The 10,841-nt window shown below is 50.9% G+C and overlaps 2 protein-coding genes across 2 annotated transcripts; both read left to right on the plus strand.

The window, feature by feature from the left end:
- Positions 1–1,037: 1,037 nt before the first annotated feature.
- Positions 1,038–5,992, plus strand: LOC129144496 (mucin-3B-like). The gene is made up of 4 exons (XM_063815938.1): positions 1,038–1,116; positions 1,308–1,419; positions 1,676–5,751; positions 5,841–5,992. Exons 1-4 carry the CDS (start codon positions 1,038–1,040, stop codon positions 5,990–5,992), a joined length of 4,419 nt encoding a protein of 1,472 aa, XP_063672008.1.
- Positions 5,993–7,110: 1,118 nt separating this feature from the next.
- On the plus strand, positions 7,111–10,225 carry LOC129144497 (mucin-3B-like). Its single transcript, XM_054687273.1, has 3 exons — positions 7,111–8,599; positions 8,906–9,984; positions 10,074–10,225. Exons 1-3 carry the CDS (start codon positions 7,152–7,154, stop codon positions 10,223–10,225), a joined length of 2,679 nt encoding a protein of 892 aa, XP_054543248.1. The 5' UTR covers positions 7,111–7,151.
- Positions 10,226–10,841: the final 616 nt, after the last annotated feature.

Here is a 10,841-nt window from a genome sequence, read left to right on the forward strand (position 1 = left end):
TCACCAGTTCAACAGCCACATCCCCTGAGACCAACACATTGACTCCTACCCCTGACATTTCCACAGGATCTTTCAAAACAGCAGTGAGTTCTACTCCCCCCATCACTTCTTCAGTCACTTCCACATATACGGTGACTTCGATGACAATTACCACCCCTCTAGGGCCCACAGCCACTAATACGTTACCATCATTCACCAGTAGCGTTTCATCTTCTACGACTGTCCCAAGTACAGAAGCGATCGCTAGTGGTACCACAAACACCACCCCTCTATCTACCTTGGTGACCATATTCTCCAATTCTGACACCAGTTCTACACCTACATCTGAGACTACCTACCCTACTTCTCTTACTAGTGCTCTCACAGATTCCACGAACAGAATCACCTATTCCACCAGTGTGACAGGTACACTGTCCACTGTGACCTCTCTCCGACCCACCTCTTCCTCTCTCCCAACCACAATAACAGCCACAGTTCCTACCACAAACTTGGTAACCAAGACCACCAAGACCACCTCACACAGCACTCCCAGCTTCACTTCTGTGATCACCACCACCAAGACCACTTCACACAATATTCCCAGCTTCACTTCTCGGATCGGCACCACCGAGACCACCTCACACAGTTCTAGCTTCACTTCTCTGATCACCACCACGAAGACCACCTCACACAGTACTCCCAGCTTCACGTCTCCGATCGCCACCACCAAGACCTCCTCACACAGTTCTCCCAGCTTCACTTCTTCAATCGCCACCCTCGAGAACACCTCCCACGGTACTCCCAGCTTCACTTCTTCGATCACGACCACCTCACACAGTACTCCCAGATTCAGTTCTTCAATCGCCACCAGGGAGACCATCTCACACAGTACTTCCAGCTACACTCCTTCGATTGCCACCACGGAGACCAACAGTACTCCCAGCTTCACTTCTTTGATCGCCACGACCAAGATCACCACACACAGTACTCCCAGCTTGACTTCTTCGATCACTACCACTGAGACCACCTCACACAGTACTCCCAGCTTCACTTCTTCGATGGCCACCACCAAGACCACCTCACACAGTACTCCCAGCTTCACTTCTCCAATCGCCACCAGGGAGACCACCTCACACAGTACTCCAAGCTTCACTTCTTTGGTCAACACCACCAAGACCACTTCACATAGTACTCCAAGTTTCACTTCTTTGATCACCATCACCGAGACCACCTCACACAATATTTCCAGCTTCACTTCCTCGATTGCCACCACTGAGACCACCTCACACAGTACTCCCAGCATCACTTCTTTGATCATTACCACCAAGACTACCTCACACAGTACCCCCAGTTTCACTTCTATCGCCACCACAGAGACCACTTCACGCAGTACTACCAGCTTCACTTCTTCGACTGCCATCACAGAGACCACCTCACATAGTACTCCCAGCTTCACTTCATTGATCAACACCACCGAGACCACCTCACACAGTACTCCCAGCTTCTTTTCTTTGATCACCACCACCGAGACCGCATCCTATAGTACTTCTAGCTTCAGTTCTTTGATCACCACGACCAGGACCACATCTCAGAGTACTCCCAGCTTGACTTCTTCCATCACCACAGCTGAGACCATCTCATACAGTAGTCCCAGCTTCCCTTCTTTAATCACTATCACTAAGTCCACATCCCACAGTACTGCCAGCTTCAGTTCTTCAATCACCACCACTGAGACGAACTTACACAGTACTCCCAGCTTCACTTCTTCAATCACCACCACCGAAACTGCCTCACACAGTACTCCCAGCTTCACTTCTTCAATCACCACAACCAAGGCCACCTCACACAGTACTCCCAGCTTCACTTCTTCAATCACCACCACCGAGACCACCTCACACAATACTCCCAACATCACTACTTCAATCAGCACAACCGCGACCACATTCCACAGTACTCCCAGGTTCACTTCGTCAATCACCACCATTGAGACCCCCTCACACGGTACTCTCAGCTTCACATCTTCAATCACCAGCACTGAAACCACCTCACACAGTAGTCCCAGCTTCATTTCTTCAATTACCACCACCAAGATCACCTCACACAGTACTCCCCGCTTCACTTCTTCAATCACCACAGTGGAGACCCCCTCACACAGTACTCCCAGCTTCACTTCCTCAATTACTACTGCTGAGACCACCTCACATAGGACTTCCAGCTTCACTTTTTCGATCACCAACACCAAGACCACCTCACACAGTACTCCCATCTTCACTTCCTCAATCACCACCGAGACCAGCTCACACAGTTCTCCCAGCGTCACTTCTGCAATCACCACCACCGAGACCACCTCACTCAATACTCCCAGCTATACTTTTTCGATTGCCACCACCAAGAACACCTCACAGAGTACTCCCAGCTTCACTTCTTCTATCATTACCATGGAGACCATACCACACAGTACTCCCAGCTTCACTTCTTGTATCACTACAAACAAGACCATACCACACAGTACTCCCAGCTTGACTTCTGCGATCACAACCACCAAGACCACCTCAAACAGTATTCAAGGTTTCACTTTTTCAATCACCCCCACCGAGACCACCTCACACAGTACTCCCAGCTTCACTTCTTCAATCGCTGCCATGGAGACCACCTCACACCATACTCCCAGCTTCAATTCTGTGATCGCCACCTCCGAGACCAACTCACACAGTGCTGCTAGCTTCAGTTCTTTGATTGCCACCACTGAGACCACCTCACACAGTACTCCCAGCTTCACTTCTTTGATTGCCACCACTGAGACCATCTCACGGAGTACTCCCAGCTACACTTCTGCAATCACCACCACCGAGACCACCTCACACAGAACTCCCAGCTTCACTTCTTCAATCGCCACTGAGTCCACATCCCCCAGTACTGCCATCTTCACTTCTTCCATCACCACCACCGAGACCACCTCCAACAGTACTGCCAGCTTGACTTCTTCAATGACCACCACCGAGACCACCTCACACAGTACTCTCAGCTTCACTTCTTTGATCATCACCACTGAAACCACATCCCACAGTACCCCCAGCTTGATTTCTTCGATCACCAGCACCGAGACCATATCCCACAGTACTCCCAGCTTGACTTCTTCGATCACCACCACTGAGACTACATCACACAGTACTCCCAGCTTCACTTCTTCAATCACCATCACCGACTCCATATCCTACAGTAATCCCGGCTTCAATTCTTCCATCACCACCACCGAGACCACCTCACACCATACTCCCAACTTCCCTTCTTCAATCACAAACACCGAGACCATCTCACAGAGTACTTCCAACTTCACTTCTTCAACCACCACCACCAAGACCACGTCACGCAGTACTCCCAGCTTCACTTCTTCAAACACCACCACTGAGATGACCTCACACAGTACCCCCAGCTTCACTTCTTCGATAACCACTACTGAGACCACCTCACTCAGTACTCCCAACTTCACTTGTTTGATCACCGCCACCAACTCCACCTCACACAGTCCTCCGAGCTTCACTTCTTTGAGCGCCACCACAGAGACCACCTCACGCAGTACTCCCATCTTCACTTCTTCCATCACCACCACTGAGAGCACCTCACACAGTACTCCCAGCTTCACTTCATCGATCACTGGCATCAAGACCATCTCACACAATACTCCCAGCTTCAGTTCTTTGATCACCGCCACCGAGACCATATCACACAGTACTCCCAGCTTCAGCTCTTTGATCTCCACCACCGAGACCATATCAAACAGTACTCCCAGCTTCACTTCTTTGATCACCAGCACCGAGACCACATCCCACAGTTCTCCCAGCTTCACTTCTTCAATCACCACCATTGAGACCACATCCCACAGTACTCCCAGCTTGACTTCTTTGATCACTACAACCAAGACAACCACACAGAGTCCTCCGAGCTTCACTTCTTTGATCATCAGCACTGAGGCCACTTCACACAGTACTCCCAGCTTCACTTCTTCAATCACCACCACCGAGACCCCCTCACACAGTACTCACAGTTTCACTTCTTTGATCGCTATCACCGAGATCATCTCACACAGTACTCCCAGCCTCAGTTCATCGATCGCCACCACTGAGACCACCTCACACAGTACTCTCAGGTTCACTTCTGCAATCGCCAGCACCGAGACTATATCACACAGTACTCCCAGCTTGAATTCTCTGATCACCACCACCGAGATCACCTCACACAGTACTCCCAGCTTCAATTCTTCAATCACCGCCACTGAGACCCTATCACATAGTACTCCCAGCTTGACTTCTGCAATCACCAATACTGAGACCATGTCACACAGTATTCCAGGCTTCACTTCTTTGATCACCACCACAGAGACCACCTCAAACAGTTCTCCCAGCTTCACTTCTTCGATCACCAACACCAAGACTACCTCATACAGCCCTCCAGGGTTCACTTCTTCAATCCCCGCCACTGAGACTACCTCACACAGTCCTCCCGGCTTCACTTCTTCAATCACTACCACCGAGACCACCTCACACAGTACGTCCAGCTTGACTTCTTCAATCACCACCAAGAAGACCATCTCACACAATCCTCCTTCCAGCTTCACTTCTTCGATCACGACCATCGAGAGCCCCTCACACAGTACTCCCAGCTTAACTTCTTTGATCACTGCCACCAAGTCCACCACACACAATCCTCCAAGCTTCACTTCTGTGATCACCACCACAGGGAACACCTCACACAGTACTCCCATTTTCACTTCTTCAGTTGCCACCACCGAGAGCGCGTCACACAGTAATCCCAGCTTCACTTCATCAATCACCAGTACCAAGAGCATCTCACACAGTACTCCTAGCTTCAGTTCTTTGATCACCACCATGGAGACAACCTCACAGAGTTCTTCCAGCTTAAGTTCTTTGATCACCACCACCAAGTACACCCCATACAATCCTCCGAGCTTCACTGCTGCGATCACCGCCACAGGGATCACCTCACACAGTACTCCCATTTTCACTTCTTGGATCACCAACACTGAGACCACATCCCACAATACTTCCAGCTTGACTTCTTCAATCACCACCACAGAGACCGCATCCCACAGTACTTCCAGCTTCACTTCTTCGATCACCAGCACTGAGACCACATCTCACAGTACTCCCAGCTTGACTTCTTCAATCACTGCAACCGGGACCACCTCACACAGTACTCCCAGCTTCACTTCTTTAATCACCATCACTGAGTCCACATCCCACAGTACTACCAGCTTCACTTCTTCAATCACCACCACTGAGACCACCTCACACAGTACGCCCAGCTTCACTTCTTCAATCGCCACCACTGAGATCATCTCACATAGTACTCTCAGCTACAGTTCTTCAATCGCCACCACCGAGACACCCTCACACAGTACTCCCAGCTTCCCGTTTTCAATCATGACCACTGAGACCATATCACACAGTACTCCCAGCTTGAATTCTGCGATCATCACCACTGAGAGCATGTCACACAGTATTCCAGGCTTCGCTTCTTTGATCACCACCAGCGAGACCACCTCACACAGTCTTCCCAGCTTCACTTCCTCAAGCACCACCACTGAGACCCCTTCACATAGTCCTCCTGGCTTCTCTTCTTCGATTGCCACCTCCAAGACCACCTCAACCAGTCCTCCCAGATTCACCTCTGCGATTGCCACCACCGAGACCACCTCACACAGTACTCCCAGGTTCACTTCTGTGATTGCCAGCACCAAGATCACGTCACAGAGTACTCCCAGTTTGACTTCTGTGATCACCACCACCGGGACCAGCTCGCACAGTACCCTGGGCTTAAGTTCTTCGATTGCCACCACTGAGACAACCTCACACAGTACTGCCAGCTTCAGTTCTTCGATTGCCACCACCGAGACAACGTCACACAATACTCCTGGCTTCACTTCTTCGATTGTCACCACCGAGACAAGCTCACAGAGTACTACCAGCTTCACTTCTTCAGTCACCACCACTGAGACCACCTCACACAGTACTGCCAGCATCACTTCTTCGATCACCACCACCGAGATCATTTCACGCAGTACTTCCAGCTACACTTCTTCTATTGCCACCACTGAGACATCCTCACACATTACTCCCAGCTTCACTACTACGATCACCACCACCGAGAGCACATCCCACAGTAATCCCAGCTTGACTTCTGCCATCACCACCACTGAGACCAGGTCACACAGTCCTCCCATCTTCACTTCTTCAATCACCACCACAGAGACCACCTCACACAGTACTCCCAGCTTCACTTCTGCGATCACCACCACTGAGACCACCACACGCAGTCTTCCAGGCTTCACTTTTTCGATCGCCACCATCGAGACCACCTCACACAGTCCTCCGAGCTTCACTTCTTTAATCACTACCACGGAAACCCCCTCACACAGTAATCCCAGCTTCACTTCTTTCATCACCACCACCGAGTCCACCTCACACAGTCTTCCAGGCTTCACTTCTGTGATTGCCACCACAAAGACCACCTTACACAGTACCCCCATCTTCACTTCTTCCATCACCACCACCGAGACCACCTCGCACAATCCTCCAGGCTTCACTTTTTTGATCCCCACCACTGAGACCATCTCACACAGTCCTCCTAGCTTCACTTCTTCAATCACTATCATTGATACCCACTCACACAGTAATCCCAGCTTCACTTCTTTGATCACCACCACCAAGTCCACTTCACAAAGTCCTCTGGGCTTCACTTCTGCGATTGCCACCACAGGGATCACCCCACACAGTACTCCCATTTTCACTTCTTCGATCGCCACCACCAAGAGCACCTCACATAGTACTCCCAGCTTCACTTCATTGATCACCAGCACTGAGACCATCTCACAGAGTACTCCCAGCTTCAGTTCTTTGATGACCGCCACCGTGACCACATCCCACAGTACTCCCAGCTTAACTTCTTTGATCACCACCATCAAGTCTACCTCAAAGAATCCTCCGACCTTCACTTCTGCGATCGCCACCGCAGGGATCACCTCACGCAGTACTCCCATTTTCACTTCTTTGATCGCCACCACCAAGAGCACCTCACACAGTACTCCCAGCTTCACTTCATCGATCACCAGCACCGAGACCATCTCACACAGTACTCCCAGCTTCAGTTCTTTGATGACCGCCACCGAGACCACATCCCACAGTACTCCCAGCTTAACTTCTCTGATCACCACCACCAAGTCTACCTCACAGAATCCTCCGAGCTTCACTTCTGCGATTGCCACCACAGGGATCACCTCACGCAGTACTCCCATTTTCACTTCTTCAATCACAAACACCGAGAGCACCTCACGCAGTACTCCCAGCTTCACTTTTTCGATCACCAGCACCGAGACCACATCACACAGTACTCCCAGCTTCACTTCCTCGATCACCACCATCGAGACCACATCTCATAGTACTCCCAGCTTGACTTATTCAATCACTACAACCAGGACCACCTCACACAGTACTCCCAGCTTCACTTCTTTAATCATCACCACCGAGTCCACATTCCACAGTACTACCAGCTTCACTTCTTCAATCACCACCACTGACAACACCTCACACAGTATGCCCAGCTTCACTTCCTCGATCGCCACCACTGAGATCATCTCACACAGTACTCCCAGCTTCCCTTCTTCAATCACGAACACTGAGACCACATCACACAGGACTCCCAGCTTCACTTTTGCAATCACCACCACTGAGACCATGTCACACAGTATTCCAGGCTTCATTTCTTCAATCACCACCACCGAGACTACCTCACACCTTCCTCCCAGGTTCACTTCTTTGATCACCACCACCAAGACCACCTCACACAGTCCTCCCAGCGTCACTTCTTTGATCACCAGAACTGAGACCACCTCACACAGTCCTCCCAGCTTCACTTCTTCAAGCACCACCACTGAGACCCCTTCACACAGTACTCCTGGCTTCTCTTCTTCAATTGCCACCTCCAAGACCACCTCAACCGGTCCTCTCAGATTCACCTTTGTGATTGGCACCACCAAGACCACTTCATACAGTACTCCCAGGTTCACTTCTGTGATTGCCAGCACCAAGACCACCTCACACAGCACTCCCAGTTTGACTTCTCTGATCACCACCACCGGGACCAGCTCACACAGTACCCTCGGCTTAAGTTCTTCGATCGCCACCACCGATACAACCTCACACAGTACTGCCAGCTTCACTTCTTCGATTGCCACCACTGAGACCATGTCACAGAATACTCCTGGATTCACTTCTTCAATTGCCACCACCGAGATCACCTCACACAGTACTCCCAGCTTCACTTCTTCAATCACCACCATGGCGACAACCTCACAGAGTGGTCCCAGCTTCACTTCTTTGATCACCGTCACTGGGTCGACATCCCACAGTACTGCCAGCTTCACTTCTTCAATCACCACCACTGAGACCACCTCATACAGTACTCCCAGCATCACTTCTTCAATCACCACCACCGAGAGGACATCCCACAGCACTCCCAGCTACACTTCTTCGATTGCCACCAGTGAGACACCCTCACACACTGTTCTCAGCTTCACTTCTTCGATCACAACCACCGACAGCACATCCCACAGTAATCCCAGCTTGACTTCTACTATCACCACCACTGAGACCAGGTCACACAGTCCTCCCATCTTCACTTCTTCGATCACCACCATAGAGACCACCTCACACAGTACTCCCAGCTTCCCTTCGTTGATGACCACCACCGAGACCACGTCACTCAGTCCTCCAGGCTTCACTTTTTCGATCTCCACCACCGAGATCACCTCACACAGTACTCCCAGCTTCACTTCTTCAATCACCACCACGGAGACAACCTCACAGAGTTCTCCCAGCTTCACTTCTTTGATCACCATCACTGGGTCCACATCCCACAGTACTGCCAGCTTCACTTCCTCAATCTGCACCACTGAGACCACCTCACACAGTACTCCCAGCATCACTTCTTCAATCACCACCACCGAGAGGACATCCCACAGCACTCCCAGCTACACTTCTTGGATCGCCACCAGTGAGACACCCTCACAAACTGTTCCTAGCTTCACTTCTTCGATCACCACCACCGACAGCACATCCCACAGTAATCCCAGCTTGACTTCTGCCATCACCACCACTGAGACCAGGTCACACAGTCCTCCCATATTCACTTCTTCGATCACCACCATAGAGACCACCTCACACCGTACTCCCAGCTTCACTTCGTCGATGACCACCACTGAGACCACCTCACTCAGTCCTCCAGCCTTCACTTTTTCGATCTCCACCACCGAGACCTACTCACACAGTCCTCCCAGCTTCACTTCTTCAATCACTACCACCGAAACCCCCTCACACAGTCCTCCCAGCTTCACTTCTTTGATCACCACCACGGAGTCCACCTCATACAGTCCTCTGAGCTTCACTTCTGTGATCACCACCACAGAGAGCACCTCACACAGTACTCCCAGCTTCACTTCTTCGATTGCCACCACTGAGACCACCTCACACAGTCCTCCCAGCTTCACTTCTTTGATCACTATCAGCGAGACCCCCTCACACAGTAATCCCAGCTTCACTTCTTTGATCACCACCACTGAGTCCACCTCACACAGTCCTCCAAGCTTCACTTCTGCAATCGCCACCACAGGGATCACCTCACACAGTACTCCCATTTTCACTTCTTTGATCGCCACCACCGAGAGCACCTCACACAGTACTCCCAGCTTTACTTCATCGATCACCAGCACTGAGACCATCTCACACAGTACTCCCAGCTTCAGTTCTTTGATCACTGCCACCAAGACCGCATCCCACAGTACTCCCAGCTTAACTTCTTTGATCACCACCACCAAGTCCACCCCACACAATGCTTCAAACTTCACTTCTGTGAGTGCCACCACAGGGATCACCTCACGCAGTACTCCCATTTTCACTTCGTCGATCGCCACCACCGACAGCACCTCACACAGTACTCCCAGCCTCACTTCTTTGGTCACCAGCACTGAGATCGCATCCCACAGTACTCCCAGCTTCACTTCTTTGATCACCACCATCGAGACCACATCCCACAGTACTCCCAGCTTGACTTCTTCCATCACTACAACCGGGACCACCTCACACAGTACTCCCAGCTTCACTTATTTAACCACTATCACCGAGTCCACATCCCACAGTACTACCAGCTTCACTTCTTCAATCACCACCACTGAGACCACCTCACACAGCATGCCGAGCTTCAATTCTTCGATTGCCACCACTGAGATCATCTCACGTAGTACTCCTAGCTACACTTCTTTAATCGCCACCACCGAGGCACCCTCACACAATACTCCCAGCTTCCCTTCTTCAATCACGACCACTCTGTCCATATCACACAGTACTCCCAGCTTGACTTCTGCGATCACCACCACTGAGACCATATCACACAGTATTCCAGGCTTCACTCCTTCTATCATCTCACCTAGTACTCCCAGCTACACTTCTTTGATCACCACCACCGAGACACCCTCACACAGTACTCCCAGCTTCCCTTCTTCAATCACGACCACTCAGTCCGCATCACACAGTACTCCCAGCTTAACTTCTGCGATCACCACCACTGAGGCCATGTCACACAGTATTCCAGTCTTCACTTCTTTGATCACCACCACTGAGACTACCTCACACCTTCCTCCCAGGTTCACTTCTTTGATCACCACCACCAAGACCACCTCACACAGTCCTCTCAGCTTCACTGCTTTGATCACCAGCACCAAGACCACCTCACACAGTACTTCCAGCTTCACTTCTTCGATCGCCACCACCGAGACCACCTCACACAGTCCT

The sequence above is a fragment of the Pan troglodytes genome, chromosome 6 (assembly GCF_028858775.2).
Source record: "Pan troglodytes isolate AG18354 chromosome 6, NHGRI_mPanTro3-v2.0_pri, whole genome shotgun sequence".
Classification (NCBI taxonomy): Eukaryota; Metazoa; Chordata; class Mammalia; order Primates; family Hominidae; genus Pan; species Pan troglodytes.